The 24,893-nt window shown below is 46.1% G+C and overlaps 1 protein-coding gene across 4 annotated transcripts; it reads left to right on the forward strand.

Moving 5' to 3' along the window:
* The first annotated feature begins 10,535 nt into the window (after positions 1–10,535).
* On the forward strand, positions 10,536–22,731 carry LOC148519368 (putative G protein-coupled receptor 21). 4 transcript variants are annotated; one of them, XM_088476645.1, is made up of 4 exons: positions 10,584–10,604; positions 10,733–10,805; positions 12,772–13,762; positions 20,583–22,731. In XM_088476645.1, exons 3-4 carry the CDS (start codon positions 12,826–12,828, stop codon positions 20,876–20,878), a joined length of 1,233 nt encoding a protein of 410 aa, XP_088332771.1. In that variant the 5' UTR covers positions 10,584–10,604; positions 10,733–10,805; positions 12,772–12,825; the 3' UTR covers positions 20,879–22,731. The 4 variants fall into 4 exon arrangements, with proteins under 4 accessions (XP_088332772.1, XP_088332771.1, XP_088332770.1 ...); XM_088476646.1 differs by lacking the exon at positions 10,733–10,805 and having other exon boundaries at positions 10,536–10,604; XM_088476644.1 differs by lacking the exons at positions 10,584–10,604; positions 10,733–10,805 and adding an exon at positions 10,614–10,691.
* The last annotated feature ends 2,162 nt before the right edge of the window (positions 22,732–24,893 follow it).

The raw sequence follows: 24,893 nt of genomic DNA on the forward strand, positions 1-24,893 counted from the left end.
AGAACCATTTCCTCCTAGTGCTGTTGCTGCTGCTGGGAGTTGTTCATCAATCCAGAGAGGAAGTAGGAAAACTCCTACTTTTACTACACAATTGACCCTCCAACAGTCCTTAGCGAGGAGGATGAAGTACGACAGCAGTCATCCTGAAGCAAAACGTATAACTGAGGCCTTGACTGCTATGTTGGTGTTAGACGTGCGTCCGGTATCCGCCATTAGTGCAGTGGGATTTAGACAATTGATGGAGGTAGTGTGTCCCCAGTTCCAAATCCCATCTAGATTCCACCTGCATCCTCAAAGCAGCAGCGACAAGCATGTGTCTGTCTGTTAAAGGGTGGTGTAACCCCCAAAGTGCGCTCCACAAAAAATAAAAAATTCTTCTTTTTTTTTCTGTCTTTGTGAAATGTGTGGGCTGTAGCTGCACCTGCATCCTCAAAGCAGCACCGACAACCGTGCATCTGTCTGTTAAATGGTGGTGTAACCCCCAAAGTGTGCTCCAACCAAAATAAAATAATCTTCTTTTTTGCTGTGTTTGTGTGTGAAATGTATGCGCAGTAGCAGCAGCTGCATCCTCAAAGCAGCAGCAACAAGCGTGCGTCTGTCTGTTAAAGGGTGGTGTAACCCCTAAAGTGCGCTCCAACCAAAATAAAATAATCTTTTTTTCTGTGTTTGTGTGTGAAATGTATGCGCAGTAGCCGCACCTGCATTGTCAAAGCAGCAGCGACAAGCGTGCATCTGTCTGTTAAAGGGTGGTGTAACCCTCAAAGTGCGCTCCACAAAAAATTAAAAATTCTTCTTTTTTTTTTCTGTCTTTGTGAAATGTGTGCACTGTAGCTGCACGTGCATCAACAAAGGAGCAGCGCCAAGCGTGCGCCTGTGTCCCATAAGTCTGTTAAAGGGTGGTGTAACCCCCAAAGTGCTCCAAAAAATAAAAAACTATTTTTTTTCTGTGTTTGTGACTTGTGTGCGATGTAGCCACACGTGCATCAACACAGTAGCAGCACCAAGCGTGCGCCTGTGTCATAAGTCAAGGGCCGGTTTGGACATCTGGTCCGGACTGAAGGACGTGCCAACAATTTCTGACAAGTCTACTGTCACTGTATATGATACTGTCCTCAAAGCAGCAGCGACAAGCGTGAGTCTGTCTGTTAAAAGGGTGGTGTAACCCTCAAAGTGCGCTCCACAAACAATAAAAAAATTCTTTTTTTTTCTGTCTTTGTGAATTGTGTGGGCTGTAGCCACACCTGCATCCTCAAAGTAGCAGCGACAAGCGTGCGTCTGTCTGTTAAAGGGTGGTGTAACCCTCAAAGTGCGCTCCACAAAAAATTAAAATTTTTTTTTTTCTGTCTTTGTGAATTGTGTGGGCTGTAGCCGCACCTGCATCCTCAAAGCAGCAGCGACAAGCGTGCGTCTGTCTGTTAAAGGATTACAGCGGTGACAGCATCCAAGTAGGCATGTCAGACAGTCTGTACATGTACTAGCAGGAAAAAGAGTAAATTTGGAGGCCCCTGTACAAACTGGCTCTATTTTACCTGAGTTGCCCCCCCTCCAGTGTGTACTCCGAAAGAGTGTTTAGTGCAGCCGGGAACCTTGTCAGCGAAAGGTGTAGGAGGTTGCTTCCACAAAATGTGGAGAAGATGATGTTTATAAAAATGAATTATCAACTCTTCCAGGGAGACCAGCCTCCATAACGTACAGCGGGGACGAATTCATACTCTGTGAGGATGAGGATGTACACAACACTGAAGAGGGTGAGGAATTGGTGAATGAGGAGGATGAGGACGACATCTTGCCTCCGTAGAGCCAGTTTGTGCAGGGACAGATTAATTGCCAGCTTGTTTTGTGGGGGCCCAAATGAACCAATCATTTCAGCCACAGTCGTGTGGCAGACCCTGGCGCTGAAATGATTGGTTTGTTAAAGTGTGCTGTTTATACAACATAAGGGTGGGTGGGAGGGCCCAAGGACAATTCCATCTTGCACCTCTTTTTTTTCTTTGCATTATGTACTGTTTGTGGCCTAGTTTTTCAAACTGCCATCCTGTCTGCCACTGCAGTGTCACTCCTAGATGGGCCACGTGTTTGTGCCGCCCACTCGTGTCACTTAGCATAGTCATCCAGTTACCTCGCTGCAAACGTTTGGACATAAAAACACTATTGTGAGGTGTGAGGTGTTCAGAATAGACTGGAAAATGAGTGGAAATTAATGTTATTGAGGTTAATAATAGCATAGGAGCAGAAAAACCCACAAATTCTGTGATTTTAGCTGTTTTTATGCTTTTTTCAAAAAAAATACAGATCCAAAACACAAAACCCAGAACCCAAAACACGGAAGGGTGGTTTTTGCAAAACCAATCCAGATCCAAAACACGAAGAAAGATCCAGATCCAAAACCAAAACACAAAACACGAAAAGTGGCCGGTGCACACCCCTAGAGCATACCCAGGCATAGGGATGCCCACTGCTGACTTCTCATATCCGTATGATGACATGCCACAGCATTAAATATCGGCAACATCGACGCATATCGGGCAGTCATGCAGCATGTAAGGCAAGTCTGACCAGCCGCAAACACTGCAGCTCTTCTGACACACAGAGAGCTCTCATGCTGTACAGGAGATCGCAATGGATAATTTATGCATGCCCATGTAACAGCATTTAAACTAGGGATGAGCGGGTTTGGATTTCTGAAATCTGAACCCCCCCGAGCCCCCCAGATCCGAGTTGTATCCGAGTCAGGCTCGACTTTTCCCGCCTGACTCGGATCTGAAATCGAGGCAAAACGTCATCATCCCGCCTTCCGGATCTCGCGGGTTTTGGATTCTATAAAAGGTCCCCGTGTCGGCGCCATTTCTCACTCCGGCTGTGGACAGTGAAGAGGGAGGGTGGGAGCTAGGGCTGGCTGGGCTGTGTTGTGCTGCTGTTGTCCATCGGGGCTGTGTCCATTCAGTCCATAGGGGCTGACTGGGCTGTGTTGTGCTGCTGTTATAGGGGCTGGCTGGGCTGAGTTGTGCAGTCAGTTGTTCATAGGGGCAGTGGGCCTGATTCAGACCCGCTCGCGAGCACTATGCGCTCACTATGCGCTCGCAAGCGGGTCGATGGTGGCCCCATCATGCGCGAATGCGTGAGACCCGGATAGTGACGGGAAAACCGTCGCTCCAGGTCTCGTACTAAAGGGGCGTGTTGTCGATGATGAGTGACAGCACGCCCCCTTTAGTGGGCGTGCCGGGGGCGTGGCTGCCCAGACAGAGACATTCCCATGGGAATGCCTACCATCTGGGGCCGGCCCGACTGACATCACTTGGCTCTGGTAGAGCCGAAAGCACTCTAGGGCTTGCGGCAACGAGACCCTACCACAAGGGTCTCGTCGCAAGCCCGATGTTCAAGACCATCGCGACCATCTTCCTGACCGCTTGCTATAGCTGTGGGTGGTCACCCACAGCTATGCGAGCTGCCAGGAGGCCGCTCTGAAAAACAGGAAGGATGGCCCTGATTCAGAGCGAGCGCTCTGTCAGAGCGTCCGGCTCTGAATCAGGCCCTGTGTCCACTCCTCCAAAGTCTATAGGGGCTGGCTGGACTGTGTTGTGCAGTGTCCCATAAAGGCTGTAGTCCTAGAGGGGTGCTGTAGTGTTGTCCAGGGGGTGATCTGTGCATCAGGGGTGCTTCCCCAAAGTGCACTCCAAAAAAAATAAATTTTTGAATTGTGTGCGCAGTAGCCGCATGTGCATCAACAAAGTAGTGCCAAGCGTGTGCCTGTGTCATAAATCAAGGGCCGGCTGGCTTGTCCGTTAAAGGGTGCTGTAACCCCCAAAGTGCACTCCAAAAAAAAAATTTTTTTTTTGTGTTTGTGAATTGTGGGCCTGATTTAGACCCGCTCGCGAGCGCTTAGTACTTACAAGCGGGTTGATGTTGGGCCAGTGCGCATGCGCACGACGGACCTGGCTCCATCGTGCAAATGCGCAAGACCCGGATAGCGACGGGCAAGCCGTCGCTATGGGTCTCGCGACAAAGAGGGCGTGCTGTCGATGGTGAGTGACAGCACGCCCCCTTTGGTGGGTGTGCCGGGGGCGTGGCTGGCTAGACGGAGGCGTTCCCGTGGTTACCCACAGCTATGCGAGCGGCCAGGAGGCCGCTCTAAAATCAGGAAGGACGGCCCTGATCCAGAGCGAGCGCTCTGTCAGAGCGTCCGGCTCTGAATCAGGGCCAGTGTGCGCAGTAGCCGCACGTGCATCAACAAAGTAACGCCAAGCGTGCGCCTGTGTCATAAGTAAATGGCCGGCTGGCTTGACCGTTAAAGGGTGCTGTAACCCCCAAAGTGCACTCCAAACAAAATAAAAAATAATTTTCTGTGTTTGTGAATTGTGTGCACTGTAGCTGCATGTGCATCAACAAAGGAGCAGTGCCAAGCATGCGCCTGTGTCATAAGTAAAGGGCCGGCTGGCTTGTCCATTAAAGGGTGCTGTAACCCCCAAAGTGCACTCAAAGAAAAAAAATTAAAATTTTGTGTGTGTTTGTGAATTGTGGCCCTGATTCAGAGCCGGACGCTCTGACAGAGCGCTCGCTCTGAGTCAGGGCCGTCCCTCCTCCTTTTTGGAGCGGCCTCCTGGCCGCTCGCATAGCTGTGGGTGACCGCCCACAGCTATAGCGAGCAGCCAAAATGATGGTCGCGATGGTCAAGACCATCGTGACCATCGGGCTTGCGACGAGACCCTTGCGGTAGGGTCTCACTGCCGCAAGCCCTGGAGTGCTTTTGGCTCTATCAGAGCCAAAAGCACTCCCACTGACATCACTAGTGATGTCAGTGGGGCCGGCCCCAGACAGTAGGCGTTCCCATGGGAACGCCTCAGTCTGGGCAGCCACGCCTCCGGCACGCCCACCAAAGGGGGCTTGCTGTCAATCACCATCGACAGCACGCCCCCTTTGGTGCGAGACCCATAATGATGGCTTGGCTGTCGTTATTCAGGTCTCGTGCATGCACACGACGGAGCCGCCTTCGTCGTGCGCATACGCACTTGGGCAACATCGACCCGCTTGCGAGCGCTCAGCGCTCACGAGCGGGTCTGAATCAGGCCCTGTGTGCGCAGTAGCCGCACGTGCTTCAACAAAGTAGTGCCAAGCATGCGCCTGTGTCATAAGTAAAGGGCCGGCTGGCTCATCTGTTAAAGGGTGGTATAACCCCCAAAGTGCACTCCAAACAAACTAAAAAATAATTTTCTGTGTTCGTGAATTGTGTGCACTGTGGCTGCACGTGCATAAAAAAAGGAGCAGCGCCAAGTGTGCGCCTGTGTCCCATAAGTAAAGGGCCGGCTGGCTCATCTATTAATGGGTGGTGTAAGCCTCCAAAGTGTACTCCAACAAAAATAAAAAATTATTTTCTGTGTTTGTGAATTGTGTGCGCTGTAGCCGCACGTCCATCAACAAAGGAACAGTGCCAAGTGTGCGCCTGTGTCCCATAAGTAAAGGGCCGGCTGGCTCATCTCTTAAATGGTGGTGTAACCCCCAAAGTGCACTCCAAGAAAAATAAAAAAATGTTTTCTGTGTTTGTGAATTGTGTGCGCAGTAGCCGCACGTGCATCAACACAGTAGCAGCGCCAAGCGTGCGCCTGTGTCATAATCAAGGGTCGGTTTGGACATCTGGTCCGGACTGAAGGACGTGCCAACAATTTCTGACATGTCTACTGTCACTGCATATGATACTGTCGCCACTGACAGAATGGTGGAGGATTACATTGGTGACAGCATCCAAGTAGGGATGTCAGACAGTCCGTACCTGTACTGGCAGGAAAAAGAGGCAATTTGGAGGCCCCTGTACAAACTGGCTCTATTTTACCTGAGTTGCCCCCCCTCCAGTGTGTACTCCGAAAGAGTGTTTAGTGCAGCCGGGAACCTTGTCAGCGAAAGGCGTAGGAGGTTGCTTCCACAAAATGTGGAGAAGATGATGTTCATAAAAATGAATCATCAACTCTTCCAGGGAGACCAGCCTCCAGAACGTACAGAGCGACCTGTGGTGGTGGACTCCAGTGGGGACGAATTAATACTCTGTGAGGATAAGGATGTACACAACACTGAAGAGGATGAAGAATCGGTGCATGAGGAGGATGAGGATGACATCTTGCCTCCGTAGAACCAGTTTGTGAAGGGACAGATTAATTGCCAGCTTGTTTGTGGGGGCCCAAACGAAAGAATAATTTCAGCCACAGACCCTGGCGCTGAAATGATTGGTTTGTTAAAGTGTGCATGTCCTGTTTATACAACATAAGGGTGGGTGCAAGAGTCCAAGGAATATTCCATCTTGCACCTCTTTTTTAGTACTGTTTGGGGCATAGTTTTTCAAACTGCCATCCTGTCTGCCACTGCAGTGTCACTCCTAGATGGGCCACGTGTTTGTTCCGCCCACTCGTGTCGCTTAGCATAGTCGTCCAGCTACCTCGGTGCAACCTTTTGGACATAAAAACACTATTGTGAGGTGTGAGGTGTTCAGAATAGCCTGGAAATTAGTGGAAATTAATGTTATTGAGGTTAATAATAGCATAGGAGCAGAAAAACCCACAAATTCTGTGATTTTAGCTGTTTTTATGCTTTTAAAAAAAAAAAATACAGATCCAAAACACAAAACCCAGAACCCAAAACACGGAAGGGTGGTTTTGGCAAAACCAATCCAGATCTAAAGCATGAAGAAAGATCCAGATCCAAAACCAAAACCAAAACACAAAACACGAAAAGTGGCCGGTGCACACCCCTAGTTTAAACCAGGGGTGGGGAACCTTTTTTCTGCCGAGGGCCATTTTGATACATATAACATTATTTGCGGGCCGGGTGTAGGCCACGCCCTCTCCGCGTGCCGTCACACGGGGTGGGGCCACAATCGCCGGTGATTGCAGCAATGTCCGGAAGATGCTCCGGGGAGCTGTAAGAGCAGAGGTGTGACTGTCTGAAGCGCCCTAAGGATGCTCCGGGTGGCACTGCTGCATATATTCTGCAGGGTGCCATTCTAGGCACCCTGCTAGTCAGATGAGGCTAGCCGAAAAAAGCTCAGAGTGCCAGACCAAATGATTCAGAGGGCCTTATACGGCCCCCTGGCAGGAAGTTCCCCATCCCTAGTTTAAACAGTCAGACACACCTGCGTTCTTCTAACCAGCCCCCTGGTTCCACCCCCAAATGCTGACTACCTGTCACTCACTTTATGAGTGTGTCCATTGTGTGTGGTCGCAATGCAATTGCTGCGCATGCGCAGTACGGTGTTCTCGCATGCGCATTAGAAAACAATCGCTTTATCTGTGTAACAATCATCATTGCGTCCATCTCTGAATCAGGCCCTCTGTGTACAAATAGAAACAAGATATCCGAATTCAGTGTTAATAATGTAGGCAGTGAAGGCTGACAGAGGGGGTCATTCAGACCCGCTCGCGAGCGCAGGACGCTCACAAGCGGGTCGATGGTGCGCAATTGCGCATGCGCATGACGGAGGGAGCTCCATCGTTCGCATGCGCGAGACCCGAATAACGACGGCCAAGCCGTCATTATGGGTTTCGCACCAAAGGGGGCGTGCTGTCGATGTTGATTGACAGCACGCCCCCTTTGGTGGGCGTGCCGGGGGCGTGGCTGCCCAGACGGAGGCGTTCCCATGGGAACGCCTACCGTCTGAGTCCGGCCCCACTGACATTAGTAGTGATGTCAGTGGGAGTGATTTTAGCTCTGACAGAGCCAAAGTCACTCCAGGGCTTGCAGTCACCGAGACCCTACCGCAGGGTCTCGTCGCAAGCCCAATGGTCGCGATGGTCTTGACCATCATGACCATCATCATGGACGCTCGCTATAGCTGTGGGTGGTAACCCACAGCTATGCGAGCGTCCATGAGACCGCTCCAAGTTGAGGGAGGAGGGCCCTGATTCACAGCGAAGTACCTGGTCTTAGGGGGAATTTCACTAATTATCAGGTTTTAGACCTGATAATTAGAACTTTGAATCAACGCAATTCGCGGCAATAAAAAAATGAGCATTTGCCTGAATGCAATAAAAATAACTGTGATGTGTAAAGAAGGCAAATTACCATTATAAATTCACTTCTGTACTGTGAGTCGGGCCGTTCTGCACATGCATGGTCTGCTGTCCATGCTTACGTGGCTGCCATTGCTGGTGAGGGTTGTGAAGGAAAACCTTTTCCTGTCAATATTGGGCATTGCTAGCCCATAGGCTACTATAGGACAACTCCATCTGGTGATGACGTTACCTATTGGGTAATGCTTCACATTCCGGGGCTTTGTAAATCTGTCAGCTTCGCATCTCGCCACAGCTGTGAATTTGTAAGCAGTGGCTGTGTAAAAATTTGCAAATGTCACCGCTGCTGGGATTTGTATTGAGACGCCAACTGAAATGAAACTCGCCACATGCGCGGTGCGACTCAATCACATGCGTAGATTACAATAATTGCTGAAATTGTGCAAGCATCGGCACTGCATCCATATCTGATTCAGGCCCACTGTCTGACCAGGGAAGCGAAATTTCTTCAGAGGTTCTCCTCTGCAGAGGAACCACCATATAGGTAAGAAAATACTCTCAAGCCGACAGTCCTGTACCAGCCAGGGTTCAGGTCCCCGAGATTTCTGTTACCAGCTCTGCTAGTCTAGCATACTATGCTATTGGCAATTTTAAAACTATTGGTCAAAGCAGGGGTGTATCTATAATGGGTGCATACGGGCCCCTGGGTCCAAGGTGGGCCTACACCGCACACCCTGCACCCATATTTTCTAATACTTACCTCTCCAAAGTCCCACATCGGCTGTAGCAGCCCTGCACAAAATGCCTGGAAAATAGTCACCACAGCCATTTTCCCGGAGTTTTGCGCATGCACAGTGGGGAAATCGCCAGGAAAATAGCAGCTGTGCCATTCTCCCATGACGTGCACATGCGCAGTAGATTCTGGGCACAGACTAGTGCCCAGAGTCTACTGATGTGGTCAGTCCACTACCGGCTGCCGTGGAGAGCGGAGGCGACCCTCCTCTATTAATACACCCCTGGGTCAAAGCCACCAATGACATTTAGTAAACCTACCCCAAAATTTGTTCTACATCATCTGCTTTTCCTGAATGCAGACATTACAATGTCTATCAAGGTTAACTGCATATACAATGAGAGCAAATCATTTTCTCAGAATTTTTGTTTCTAATAAGGGAGAGATGTACTAAGTTCAGTGGCAAATGCAGGATTTCCAGAGGGGGGTTTCCAAATGCTTTATTTGTGGGCATGTGTGACTTATCAATGAAGAGGGCAAAATTAGTGCTTAACCAGCTTTAATAAGCATCATACACAAGTGATTCAAATCCCGGCAGCGGATGCCCGGCAGAGGTGAAGATCCCGAATGTCTAAAGTTAAGTATTAACTAACCTAATTCCCCCCCTAACCCTCCCTTAGGGGTGCCTAACCGTAACCTCCCCCCAAGTGCCTAACCCTAACCCCCCTCTAAGTTCCTAAACCTATCCCCCCCTTCCCCGCAGCCTAACCCTGAGTCTCCCGTGGGGGTTCCTAACCCTAATCTCCCGGAGGGTGGCTATCCCTAAGTCCTCCCCAGGAGCCCCTAACCTACCTACACCCACCCCCCCCCCCCCCCCCGCGGCTGTCCATGCCCTTCGCTCAGTAAGCCGGGTGATGGGCTCCCGGCGTAGTTCTAATGACAGGCGTCGTAAGCCTGTCATTTGTACCTTGCCAAGATTAGAAGCCAGTCGGGAAGCCGACGGTCGGCATTGTGATTGTGTGTAATAATTCCAGCATATACAGGACTAGTGATCACAGTAAGCCATTAGATGCAGCAGTAAGGCCATCTTGCCAGAGCTGAATGTATTTATTTTAGATGTGGGCACCATTCCAGACTAGTGGAGCAAGTCCTGGAGCCTGGAGGAGCAGCAGAAGAACCTAGCACTGCCCTGGACATATATGTACATATTGGGCTTTATAGTAGTGCATCTCTAACATTGCATGTTTTCCAGATCTCCTAGTTGGTGCACACGTTATTTACTGGCTGATACATGTTAAAAGATCCACAGGTGGTGCTAATTATTTCATTTGTGACACTAAGAAGAACATGCAACACTAATAACATTCTATTATATTACTATTTCTATTGTGGTCATGGTGTGGACTGGGGAGGGGGGTTTCCAGGCAGACGGAACCCCCCCCCCCCCTGTGTTTGCCTATGAAGTTCTGGAAAGTGATAAATTGGAAAGTGATAAACTACCAGCCTCTCAGCTCCTAACTGTCATGTTACAGGCTGTGGTTGAAAAATGACAATGATGTTATGATGAGTTTGGTTAACATGGCATGATGGGATATGAAATGCTGCAAGGTGCACCTAGTCAATTGTGCTTTAATGCACTGGCTCAGTAGCAAAATATTTAAAAAACTATTTTACACATTTTGCCATATATGCTGCAGGCTGTATATAAATAATTTTATTTTATGTCTTATATTTTTAAAACGGATACTGATGGGAGTAATAAGGGCTTTTATAGACTGCTATGCCAGATTCTGCTGCCCCTGCTGGCCATCTTTAATCTATAAAAGGCAATTAATCACAGCTGGCCATCTTTTAATTAGCAGACTGCTTCTGGGTGTTAGGTAAGAAGTTATATGGTAACACATAACAGACACAATGGTTTCCAACTTTATATAACTACGCTATAGCAGGGAGCTACAGAAAACATGGTATGTGTTGGAGCAAGTGATGTGAACCTTTGTATTTTCAGATGAATAATATTCTGACCTGGAATCCTGGCTACAGACAGAACATGGGAGAGGTGTAGTCCACCTGCTATTCTTGTATGTTACTTTCTTACTGTGTTGGGCAAAAATTAGACTATTTATTTTCAAAACTACTCACAAAATATTGTGAGTCTTCTAGAGTAGTTTTCCTGGAGTACTGCTAATAAAGGAAAGACCATGATTAATCTGTACGTTTGTGAAAAATATATATTATGCATTTGTTCAAGATAGGTAGAAGAGTCAATCTGATAAATATGTATAAAAACAAGAACTAAGAATTAATATTATGGGGCATATGTATCAAAGCTTGATGTGAGATAAAATGGTTGGTGAGATATATATATATATATATATATATAACAGTTTAGAGCTGATTGGTTGGTGATATATATTTCACAATTGTATCTCACATCAAGCTTTGATACATATACCCTGTTTAGAAGGCACTTCTAGTGCTCCTATGATTATAGATCTATAGACATTTAGAATTTTCCATTTGATTTTCTTTCTCCTATGATTTGTGTAGAGTAGAGGTTTCCAAACACTGCCATCACAGTCCTCGTTTTTAGCATATCCCATGTTTGGGCGCTGGTGACTTAATTGGTACCTCAGTCATTTTATTTAGCTATCTGGACTCGAGCATGGATATCGTTAAAACCTGGGGGTATATTTCCTAAAAGTTGATTTTAATTGATTTAAAATTGTTCAACATCGATGTTTGATTATTTTTTTTTAATCGATTAAAATCAACCTTTAGTAAATATACCCTCTGGACTGTAATGGCAGAGTTTGGAAAACTCTTGTATAGAGGATGATTGACACTGCTATACTAATGAGGGGAAACTTGCAGGAGGATAGCAGAGTGTCTGGAGTTGAATATTGATAAAACACATCAATGGAGGTATTTGTTAAAAGGAGGTTTTGTACTTGGAAGGCAAACCAGTTTGCTGACATTTCCTTAAGTGCACTAGAAAAAGAAGTTGCAATCTGATTGCTTGCTGTGTATCTGTACACCAATTTTCTTAAATATCCTTATGTAAGGAAAGTGCCTTATAAGCAATATTAATACAAATTATAGAAAGTATATCCTCCTATGTTAATTATATAATTTCTTGCTACTCTGTAATATTTGCCGCATTTAGGGGTCTATTCAGTAATAATTTTTTACTATAAAAAACTATAATTTCCGCATTATAATTTCCACTGTTCAGCAATGGGTTAATGGAGAAGATAACACAATTATCTTCATCAATTCCAATATCACAGAGTATCACACTGTAGGGATCAGGCCATTGCTCTCTACAGTGCTTTAACGCTTTTTGCTATACAGCAAAGCAAAACCTGTTAAATAATTCAATCTTTCCTTTTATATAACGTCCTCTCAGAATGGCATTTTAAGAAGAAAATCCTTAAATATCCTGAAAACTGCAGGGACAGAGGGAAATTTTCCCATAAGTCCCTGCAAGTTCTGGAAGCTCCGCCCCAGTCTCAGTCCCTGCTTTGTGGTGACCGCTGACTGTAAGTCCAACTCCAGCCTGTCAAACTGTCTAAATTTATTGAAATGTGTACGAAGGCTTTATTTTAGCCTGTATACATTTGTTTTGTGCTTTTATATTTAAAATGTGTATAAATAGCACATAAATATACAAAAACTAATATAAAGCTTGTGTAAACATTTCAATCAGTTTAGACAGTTTTGACAGGTTGGAGTTGGAATTAGTCGAAGGTCACCGCAAAGCACGGATGGAGACTATTCGGAAGCACGACTAAGCATGCGCAGAAGAAGAATCGGAAGGTTTTGTTTTCGGAATCCTGAAAACAATGGCTTCTGCAACATTGCAGGGACAGTGTGTTACCCCAACCGCTCTCCCTGCATAAATAAATGCTGAATAGCAGCCAAAAAATTTTATAAATAATCTTGACGATGTTGCCCGATAATATTCGGGGCAATATAGTCACTCTTGCTAAATAAAGGCCATAATAATTGCACTGACATACTGTTTCAATATTTCGTCCTTTGTAGGTTGCGAATCCATCTCCGGAACTTTGCGCCACTGCAACCTTTTCTACTCCAGTCATGCTGTCTTTTTTGCTTAGGACCTTGACCAACTTCTCTGTCTGGAACATAAGCACTGTGGAGATGGACCAGAAGCGCATGGCAGAAAGGTGGTGGAGCACTGATAATAACTATGCACTGAAGATTGGCATCATCACTGCATTGGGGTGTCTTATTATATTGGGGAACTTGTTCGTAATGCTAGTCATTGCCTCATCAGTTTCTGGCTGGTCTTGTAATAGTCGCTACATCCTGATCTCCTTGACTGGCACAGATGTTACATTGGCCTTGGTTGTGGTTCCGCTCAATCTGTATGGAAGCCTTGTGCTAGAGCCAGGTGATGACAATGAAGATTCCGCTCTTGGAGCTTACTGTCACATAGTGGCTTACCTCAACTCCTCTGTGTTTGCCTCTTCCATCTACTCTCTGGCCACCATCAGTCTGGAGCGCTATGTGGCTGTATTCTTTCCCTTGCAGTATAACAGAGTAATGAGCCGTCGCCGGGTCAAGTTATTAATAGCAGCAGCATGGGTGTTGCCACCCATCTTCTTGCTTCCTATTTCTATTCCTGGTGGTAAAGTAATACATGTCTATTTTTCCCAGGCCTCTCTTATCTGTAACCCAGACTATGCCAGCAATATGGTTTACTCTCTCCTGCTCACAACGGTCATCTTTTTCCCTTGCTCAGCTATAGTCACATTTGCCAACGTGCGACTGTGGCTGGTGGCAAGAAAGCAGAGCAGGCGCATGAGTGTGGGCCTCTCTGGGAGAAGCCAGAATTTGGGTGTCCCGACAGTGTGTGAGAATGTGACTGGGAGCAAGCTAATTGGCATAGGGAGCAACCTGTGTGCAACCAAAGGACAACGTAGGAGCGATGCTGCTTCTAGGGTATTGATTCCTGTGGTCTGTGTCTTCTACACCTGTTGGACACCGTGTATGGTCACTATTCTGTATAACGGTAAGTGCCCTTGCACATTATTGTGATGTCCATTATTTCAATGTCTCCAATTTTCACGAAATTAGTAGGTTTAGAAATTAGTCTATATATGAGATAAAAAGCACCCAACGAACATGCACCCTTTTCATATCCTTTTTTTGTAAAACTAATAAAACACGTCATTGTAGATTGAGTATTTAGAGTGTTTGCTATTGCATGTGCTTAATGGTCTCTACATACAATCTGGCAAGCATAGTTCTGTAATTCATGGGTAAACTAATTCCAAACCTTTTTTCGTTTTATTACAACCCTCCCCCCAACAAATAGAGAGGTAAATGGGGTGTAAAGCCCCATGATATCTTAATCCATGGCATATGCGATGACGCCTTCTCATGTGTTATACCTGCCTGACCAGTCACTCAATCAGGGTTTCATTAACTTTGCATTTTGACACCCAAAAAAATGTTCTGTACTACTGGTCTTTTTTTACACACAACCACGCTGTAAAATAATATCCTGGAGGCCAATATATTTTGCATGCAGACACCCACACATTTACCTTCCACTACTGAACTTGCTTTCTTAACCAATATCCTAAACTGTCTTTAACACTCTGCTCATATTTGTCACGTAAGCATCCAAATGTGAATATAACAATTTCTGTAAACTTCATCAGTTTCCAAAATGTTGCTAATCCTCGATCTCCTGTATTATGTATCTCCTGAACATCTTAGATTAGGGGGTAAATTTACGAACATGGAAGTTCTATTTAAGAAGTGATGTTGCCCATAGCAGCCAATCCGATTCTACTTCTCATTTATCTAGCACCTTCTAGAATAGTGATTCCCAACCAGTGGTGTAACTAGGGTATTTGGAGCCCAGGGCAGATGTAAAAATGGAGCCTTCCCCCTATGTGCGCGCACGGCAAAAAATATGCGTGACCACTTAAAAATGGGGTGTGTCAACATGACACACCTCTTTATCATCACTCTGAACATTCCTTTCCATATGCACATTAACCCCAGTAGTGTCCCTTATACAGTATCCCCAGTATGCAATGTTCCCAGTTGTGGTCCCTCTTATGCAGGCCCATAGTAGTGCCCAATATACAGTACCCCCAGTAGTGGTCCCCCTTATGCAGCCCCCAATTAGTTCCCCTTATACAGTACCTCAGTATGCAATACCCCCAGTAGTGGTTTCCCTTATGCAGTGCCCCCCCTATGAAGTCCCCCTTAAGTAGTGCTCCTTTATATAGTGCCCCCAGCAGTAGTCCCCCCCCCCCTTTTAATCAGTGCCCCAGTAGTGGTCCCCCTTTTGCAGGCTCCCAGCAGTCATCACCCATATCCAGTGCCCCTTATTCAGTGCGCATGCAGGGGGGGGGGTCTGAGTACCTAGAAACCCCCCCTGCTAGCTGCTCCATCGCCGCGCAGCTGAACTTTTTTTTTTTTTTAGTAAAGAGAGTCTCCTCACTCTCCTGCCGGAGCTCAGGCACCTGTGCTTGCTGTAGGGGGAGCTGCATTGGCAGTACGCAGCCCTCACAGGCAGTTCACATGAGAGCACCAGCATTGTGAGAGGCTGAGAGTTGCTGCCGGCATTCTCTCCTGGAGCTGCACCGCAGGTCTGTGTATCAGCAGGGTGGGAGGAGGTGTTCTTTAATAAATGATGCCAGAGCTGTATGTATTTGTGTTTTGAAGTGAGAGGTTTTGTGTGTGTGTGTGTCAATGTTTGTCTGTTTCAATGTTTTTGTCAGTGTGTGTGTCTGTGTCTGTATGTCAATGCTTGTCAGTGTGTGTGTGTGTCTGTGTCAATCTTTGTGTCAGTGTGTGTCTGCATAGACTGTGTGTCAAAGTTTGTGTCTGTGTGTATATAATATATATATATATTTTTTTTTTATTTATATTAGGGGTGTGCACCGGCCACTTTTCGTGTTTTGGATCTTTCTTCGTGTTTTGGATCTGGATTGGTTTTGCCAAAACCACCCTTCCGTGTTTTGTGTTTTGTGTTTTTGGATCTGGATTTTTTCTTAAAAAATAAAAAAAAAACGCTAAAATCACATAAAATGGGCCTTTTTTTGTTCCTACGCTATTAATAACCCCAATAACATTAATTTCCACTCTATTCTGAACACCTCACAATATTGTTTTTAGGCCAAAAGGTTGCACCGAGGTAGCTGGATGACTATGCTAAGCGACATAAGTGGGCGGCACAAACACGTGGCCCATCTAGGAGTGGCACTGCAGTGGCAGACAGGAAGCCAATCAGCGTTATGGTGCCCATTTGCATGTAGCACGAACCCGGGAGATCCGTGCTACATGCATCTGTGTGATTGGCACAGAGCAATGACAGGTCCGTGAGACCCGTCTGTGCTGCTGTGGTAAAAAAAAACCTGTGTAAAAAAAGAAAAAAATGGCGTGCACCCCCCCAAAAAAGAGCAACCAGTCCCAGGCATTAGTAACCCAGTGCTGGGTGTGCTTAAATACTGGGGACAAACGACGTAGGGGTCCCCTGTACTTAAGCACAACCAGCACCGGGCTAGTCAGAACCAGCGCTGGTTGCCAAAATACGGGGGACAAACGACGTAGGGGTCCCCCGTATTCTGCGCAACCAGCTCTGGGCTCTGATCCGGTCCTGGTTCTGGAAATACAGGGGAAAAAAAATTAGTAGGGTTCCCCTGTATGTTCCAGAACCAGCACTGGACTTTTTCTAGCGGAGGGCTGATGCCACAGCCAGGGGAGCCCTTTCACCGGGCCCCCCAGCTGCAGCATCAGTCCTGACCGCTAGTCAGCCCAGGCCGGGGATCCCTGGAGAGCTGGGGACCCCCCAATAAAGGGGTCACCCTCTCCAGGGCGGCCCAGGCTGATAGCCCGGGGCTATCCCCGCCACCCCTGGTGGCGGTGGGTGGCGGGTTGATTGTGTGGTGTAAATAAAGAATATCAAACATTGTCTTTACAAGTAGAACTGCAAGTCCCAGTTAGCCTGCCCCGCATGCTGGTACTTGGAGAACCACAAGTACCAGCATGCAGGGCATTAAGGGCCCACTAGTACCTGTAGTTCACCTGTAAAAAAAATGTTTAAAAAAACACAGGGCACACAAACCGTGACAGTATAAGTTTATTAAACATAGATACACAAACACAAGTACACATACTTACCTATGTAACCTGTAGCATCGGTCCACTTGTCCGGTAAAGTATCCATAGGGGACCTGTGAAAAAAAACATACTCACCATCTCCTATGCGAGGTTCTGTCCTCTTCGTTCCAAAGTAGGCATCCCCGGACTTGGCAAAAAAAAAAAAACGAAAACGCGATCCACGAACTTAGTACCGTTCTATAGAACGGTACTTCCCGAATGAGAGCTTAGCGGCGGGGTATCACCATGGAAACCCCGCTGCTAAGCGTTCATTGGCTGAGAGAGGCCATCTCCCGTCTCTCTCAGCCAATGAACGGCTCCCTCCATTGTAGTCAATGGTGGGAACCGCAGGGTAAACTTTAATAACCTTGCGGCTCCCACCAATGACTACAATGGAGGGAGCCGTTCATTGGCTGAGAGACGGGAGATGACCTCTCTCAGCCAATGAACGCTTAGCAGCGGGGTTTCCATGGTGATACCCCGCCGCTAAGCTCTCATTCGGGAAGTACCGTTCTATAGAACGGTACTAAGTTCGTGGATCGCGTTTTCGATTTTTTTTTTTTGCCAAGTCCGGGGATGCCTACTTTGGAACGAAGAGGACAGAACCTCACATAGGAGATGGTGAGTATGTTTTTTTACACAGGTCCCCTATGGATACTTTACCGGACAAGTGGACCGATGCTACAGGTTACATAGGTGAGTATGTGTACGTGTGTGTGTGTGTGTGCATGTATGTTTAATAAACTTATACTGTCACGGTGTGTGTGTCCTGTGTTTTTTTTTTTAAACATTTTTTTACAGGTGAACTACAGCTACTAGTGGGCCCTTAATGCCCTGCATGCTGGTACTTGTGGTTCTCCAAGTACCAGCATGCGGGGCAGGCTTGCTGGGACTTGCAGTTCTACTTGTAAAGACAATGTTTGATATTCTTTATTTACACCACACCACACAATCAACCCGCCACCCACCGCCACCAGGGGTGGCGGGGATAGCCCCGGGCTATCAGCCTGGGCCTGGGGTGCCCTGGAGAGGGTGACCCCTTTATTGGGGGGGTCCCCAGCTCTCCAGGGATCCCCGGCCTGGGCTGACTAGTGGTCAGGGCTGATGCTGCGGCTGGGGGGCCCGGTGAAAGGGCTCCCCTGGCTGTGGCATCAGCCCCCCGCTAGAAAAAGTCCAGTGCTGGTTCTGGAACATACAGGGGAACCCTACTAAATTTTTTTCCCCTGTATTTCCAGAACCAGGACTGGATCAGAGCCCAGAGCTGGTTGCGCAGAATACGGGGGACCCCTACGTCGTCTGTCCCCCGTATTTTGGCAACCAGCGCTGGTTCTGACTAGCCCGGTGCTGGTTGTGCTTAAGTACAGGGGACCCCTACGTCGTTTGTCCCCTGTATTTAAGCACACCCAGCACTGTGTCACTAATGCCCGGGGCTGGTTGCTCTTTTTTGGGGGGGGGGCACGCCATTTTTTTCTTTTTTTTTTACACAGGTTTTTTTTTTTTTTTTTTTACCACAGCAGCACAGACGGGTCTCACGGACCCGTCAGTGCTCTGTGTCAATGACACAGATGCAAGTAGAACGGATCTCCTGGTCCGTGCGTGCATCTGTGTCATTGAAATACACAGCAGCACAGACGGGTCTCACTGACCCATCTGTGCTCTGTGTCACTGTCAATCACACAGATGCATGTAGCACGGATCTCACGAGTCCGTGCTACATGCAAATGAGCACCATAATGCTGATTGGCTGAGAGCTGTGACAGACGGCTCTGTCAGCCAATCAGCACTTTGCCCATTAAAGGCAAAGGCATTTTTTTTAAAAATGGCCGCTCGAGGCAAAACCTCGAGATCCGACAGCAGATCTCGAGGTTTTGCCTCGGGAGAGGGATCCGGGGCTCGGATCGCCCCGGATCCCCGAAGTTCGGGTTGGTTCGGTTCTCAGGGAACCGAACCCGCTCATCCCATGTGTATATATATATATATATATATATATATACACTCCTCAGGTACTCAATAATCCCAGCTCGTTAATCCATTACTGTGAAACATTTCAGATGCATTTTCCTTCTGTAAGGCATTGATGACATATGTAATAAATGCATCTGAAATTTTGCACAGTAATGTATTAGCAATCTTGGATTATTGAGTACCCAAGGAGTGGTACCTCTATGTGTTTCGATTTTTTTTTTTTTGTCATTGGTTTGGAAACCCCCCCCCCTTTCAAAATCCTACGTTTGCCACTGCCCCTGTAGTTTTCCTCCCTATTTAGTGCCCCCAGTAGTAGTCCCCTGGTAGTAAGCCCCTTATATAGTGCCCCCAGTAGTAGTTCCCCCCCCCCCCCCTCAATGTAGTGCCCCGCCCCCTGTAATGGTCCCCCCCCCCTGTAATGGTCTGTCTTATCCTCATTGGCTGCTGGTTAACACACACATCGCTGCCGCCCTGGCGGCGGTGTGTGTGTTACTGCACAGCCTGAGACTTCCAGCCTCCCACCCTCCTCCTGGCACTATTAGGCAAGCGCTCATGGGGAGGGAAGGTCTCGGCTGTGCAGCAAAGAACCGGCGCTGGGCGCAGGGAAGCCTAGCGCCGGTCCTTTGTAAATGTGTAGCGCTGACCGCACACACTGCGGTTGGCGCTTCACTGCCTAAATAGGGCGGGTCGGTACCGTGGCCGGCGGCACCCCCTGCGCCGTCGGTCCTACGGTGCTCAGGGCACATGCCCTGCTCCCCCCCCTCCGCCCCCCCCTTAGTTACGCCACTGTTTCCAACCTCTGTCCTCAAGTTACACTAACAGTCCTGGTTTTGGTGATATCCAGGCTTGAGCACAGATGGTTATATCAAAATAACTGAGGTACTAATTAAGTCACCTGTGCTCCAGTATGGCTATCCTCAAAACCTGTACTGTTAGTGTGCCTTGAGGATTGTGGTTGGGAAACCCTGTTCTAGAAGATACCTGGAATCTGGTTGCTATGGGCAACATCACTTCTCCCATCTTAGTAAATTTACCCCTAGAAGTGAGCATGACACTATTGTCTTAAGCTTTGTCATTGTATGTACAGGACAGTGAGGGAAATGTATTCTAGTGGCATGCATCATGCCGCTATAACTCTTCCTGCTTTGCCTCTTTACCGAGGCCAAGCAGGAAGCAATGCCGATGAGATGTATTAACATCTCATCTGCTGGAGTAGGGGAGTGAAAACTCCCCCCTTCCCTGCGATCCCCGCCAGAGCACACAGCACATCAGCCTAGTGCTGACGCACTGTTTCTCTCTTCCCGGCTGGCTCCACTGGGCATGCACGAGATCTCACGTGCAGCCCGGAGCCCAGAAGCTGCCGCAGCCAGGGACAGCACTGTCTCTGCTGTGGTGATAGGGGAACGACAGCTGCAGCTGTCGATAACTGCAGCTTTTGGAACGGTCAGGGACACTGACCGTTCATACATTACCCTGCACATCGGTGTGCTAGCTAGCACCCCTGTCATTTAACACTGAACCCCACAGCAATACATGGGGTATAAGTGGTATCAACGCACATAACGTGCGCAGATACCACTAAACCCCCAGATAATACATCTCCCCAGTGTCCTTTTGGAGTTTTTATTAAAATAATAATAAAAAAAAGTTGTTTGTAAGTAGTGCAAATACAAACAAATGTTTCTGTGTGAAACCTTATATGATTTTCCCTTGGATGCCCATTATCTTTATATTTTCATTCTCAGCGATTACTCATGAACGAGTTCCAGAATGGGTGGAGTTTGTGGCCTTGTGGCTTCCAAGTGGAAATGGCTTCCTAAACTGCTTTGTCTATTTCTGGATCAACAAGAGTTTCCGGCAGAAATTCAGACAACTGGGACGAAAACTATGCCCAAGGAAATGCTGCTACTGGACCCATCGGAAAAGGGGTAAAAGAATGTCCACGCTTCGTGTTCCAAATAGTAATGCTATGGTCACCTTGCAGGAGAGGTCATGCAGCATGTCATCCACTTGTATGCTCCTGCCCAAGAATATTGATTAGAGAAAGCACTTAAGTAAAAATTTATCCTCATCAATGGTTTCCTCTAGGGGACCTTTAACCGCACTTTTAAGCCTTAAGCCTCTACCTGGGAGTAATGAGCTCCATATTAAATGTATATGCAATATGAATAACTAACCTTTGACGTTAACTGGCTAATCATTATAACTTGACAAAGTGTTGCAACAAAAATACTATAATAAACAAAACCTAATGCTACAACTGAAGCAAGGTGAAAAGTCACATTATGTATTTGTTTCTCAAATTATACATTTATAAACTGACAAGAATTGTGTGATCATGTGCTAACCTTTCAAAATAATATGTACATTAATTGGGGTTATATAACAAACCAATAAGTTTCTGCTTCTTAAGAAACCCAAAAAAAAAATTGTCAGAAAAAAAAAATTGCAAAAACAAAAAGGAAAAAAAAGCATATATTAAAATATAGATGTCAAGCCAGACTACCGAGCAAAAGAATGAGCTTAGTTCTAGCCTCTAGTCTGAAACATTATCATTGCAAGTGAATGCTTTTATAAAGTTTTTTTTTAATAAATACACACTACAAAATATGTACAGATAGAACCTGTCTATCTTGGATAAGAGAATACAATATTTTAATGTTCTGAAGATGACATTCTAAGTAACAGCATGCAAAAAATGTTTATTAGATGTTAAATATTAAAAAAAAAAAAAACTTTTTTTTTTTTGTCTGTCTGACTTACATTACATACATTTTGTGCTGCAATTATGAATAAGGAAAGTTAGTTTAGTTGGTCAGCCCCTGACACTCAGTGGGACTTTATACAACGTTATAGTTTACCCATGATTCAATGAATATTCAGCAGTTTATCATGTTTATGGCAAGTGTGCAGTCTGCACATGACACACAACTTCCATCAGTCATAATTTAACTAATATGTTGTCAAAACACAATTGCTTACATGCAAACTATATACTATATGTATGTAATATGAGGTATCCCATGTATAGACAGAAGTAAATCTTTGGGTGATGTCCTATTGGCACCTTCCATTTTCTGCTGTATTGTACCGCATTGTCCAGTATTTGTCAATTCCTTCTCTAACAACACAATGAGACTGTATAATGGAAGTTTTTTGTCCCATATTTGGATATAAATATGTATATTATAGTGTATGTTACAAACTGATCTATCTAGGAAGGAAAAGCTTCTATAACTGTATTTCTTCAGGCAATCTCTACTTGTTTTGATGAAATATTTACTTTGTCTACCTCCCAACAGGATGGAGTTCCTAAAACATATGTATGTGCCTTTCAGTATGACTGCAATTATATTCTCTCTGTACTGGTTGAATTATCCATGTCTTAATACTTTAACATAAACCATTTATCTGTAGGAATAGTGTCATTAATACAGTCCTCTGCCATTGCTTTAGAGAACAACATTTACATGGCTTTTTTATAAAGTATCTCTGGAAATCTTTAGCATCAGCTCTGTTGCAATTCATTTATGTTCTTTTTATGTCAAACCTGACAGTCGACCCTTCTACTGTCTGTGCCCTGAATTATGTGTTTTCAAGATATTTTTCCTGATTTGCTTTGTTTTATTTCATTCTGTTATAGTTTTTATTATACTTTCAGTGTATGTATATCCTTTATTATTATTATTGTTAATAAGTTAAAATTATTAATGAAAATAAAGCTTCAGACATTTGGGAATAAGTGTCCTGCTTTGCGAACGGCAACTGCTTTTGTCTTTTGGTTTGTGTACAATTTTTATTTTTTATTTTTTTTCAAGCAGGACAGGGAAAGGCAGTATATGTGCCTCATTTTGCAAACTTGTCCGTATAGCTGCATAATTAAGAATACTATTTAGGTGGAAGACAGTGTTATGGAAATGGCCCTAATGGACTGTGGGGTCTATTTATGAAGCAGCGATGACTCCTTTCTCCAGAAAAAAAAGGATTTATCCGATTCCTCCCATTTAAGAAGACATACAGCAGAAATCACTGATTTTTCTATTTTTGCTGCCCTTTTTTCAATGGTTACAGTGTCCCCATTGCACTTGATTAAATGTAATGAATGTCTACTGTTAGGATAATGTCATCTCAAGATGGCTTTACCAATTCTCTGAAGCCATAGAGGCTTTGCCTGAACTCCTTGTCTGCAATGGGAGGGCTGCTGGTGAAGGTTGGAATACACCTGCATAGCAGCAGGATTTTCACCAGGGCTCCAAATTGATGAATTGTCATTGAAAAAAAACAGCCATAAGCCTGTAATATGGGATGCTAATTTGTGTGAGGAGAGTGCAAACATGAATAGAGCCCTCAGTACTAGAAAGTTTCTCTCCTTGTGTTCCATATGAACTCCAGCACCAGATAAAATACAGTGAACTAGAGATCAGTGTGCCTCTGTGTGTACCACAACTGCTGTTCAGCAATAGAATATGTAGCACATTAGACAACATCTGCATTTGCTTGAACAATAACAAGAGAATGCTTGTGTGGATGATCCATTAATGTGATTTTATGCCTGAAAGCAATACGTGTCTTGGATGCAAGATGATGGATAGATCTATCTATCTATCTAGCCATCCTTTAAATGATATTAGGGTTTTATGCAAGCTATGGACCCCAAGCCCACACATGAGTTACAACTTAATGTCAAACATATATTATGGAGCATACCACACACTCCAGGCATGGTATGTGTGCATAATGTAATGATTGACATACTGTCAAGCCCTGCATGGTTACATTATGCCCTACCACATCTTTGTCACACAATGCTACCAGCCCTCATTCTCCTTGTCTCACATGCTCCCACTGTTCCCCAGCAGAAGAGGACTATGGTTGTCTTCACAGGGCTTACACCCAGAGCTGTAACTAGACTTTTTGGTGTCCGGGGTAAGAAAGAGCATTGGCGCCCTGCTATTTTTCAAATAGTGACATAAGATGCATGCCCAAAAAGGGGCGTGGCCTAATGGGGAAGGGGCATGACAAATCTGATATGTCCCGTATGATAATGGATGAAGGGGTACCGTTCTCATTGTACTGCTGTTATCCAGGTGTCACTGCCAAATACACTGTGAATTCAATGGCTGTATTGATGATGCACAATAATTATGCAGTATAAGTCACCAGCTCTAGTTGTAGGAGAGCACTGGTGACTCTGCACCTGCAGCAAGATTTGTCCATCAGAACAGCCGTACACAAGCCTGGAACCGGTCGTGCAGGTCACAGACTGAAGGCATAGAAAGATGGCTACTTGTAATGTATGTGCAGCAAATATCAGTGGCCGAGAGATCCGTGTATGTACCCTGCATTTGCAGCTGAACTCACCTGCAAGAGTACTCGAGGTGTGCTGGTAACACCTAGGCAGGGACGTATCTATAATGGGTGCAGGGTGTGCGGGGAACACGGGCCCCTGGGTCTAGGGGGGTCGCAAACCCTACACCCATAATATTACCTCTCCGGAGTCCCACGTTGGCGCGGGGGTCCGGCACTGTAATATGACTGGAAAATGGCCGCCGTGGCCATTTTCCTGTTTGCGCAGTACAGGGAAAATGGCCATTCCAGCCATTTTCCCGGGACCTGTGTATACATTATAGACTCTGGGCACACTCTAGTGCCCAGAATCTATAACTCAGGCGCTGGCCGCACACAGCTCAGTGTGCTACTGGGCGGAGAGGAGGGGGCCCGTGTCGGAGACTGCACACGGGCCCCCTCCTCTCTAGAAACGCCCCTGCACCTAGGTCGGGAATCTGTGGCTGTATTCAGGGCTGCCATCAGAAATTGTGGAGCAGATAGCTCCATATGTAAGATGTCTGACTGCCATGTGATAAGTTTGAGTCCTGGGTATGAAAGTATTTTGAAATGTGTTAGATTAAAGGGGATGTCACTGAAGGTGCTTGGGGAAAAAAAATCAGATGGAGGGGGAGACAGCCAGGGAGGAGATGGGGTTGGCTAGGAGTTGCTGGGGATAAAACGAAAGGAAGATACAAATGAGAGTGATTATAAATCGAAAATTGACAGGC

The sequence above is a fragment of the Taudactylus pleione genome, unplaced genomic scaffold (assembly GCF_031769625.1).
Source record: "Taudactylus pleione unplaced genomic scaffold, aTauple2 ptg000190l, whole genome shotgun sequence".
NCBI classification, from domain to species: Eukaryota; Metazoa; Chordata; class Amphibia; order Anura; family Myobatrachidae; genus Taudactylus; species Taudactylus pleione.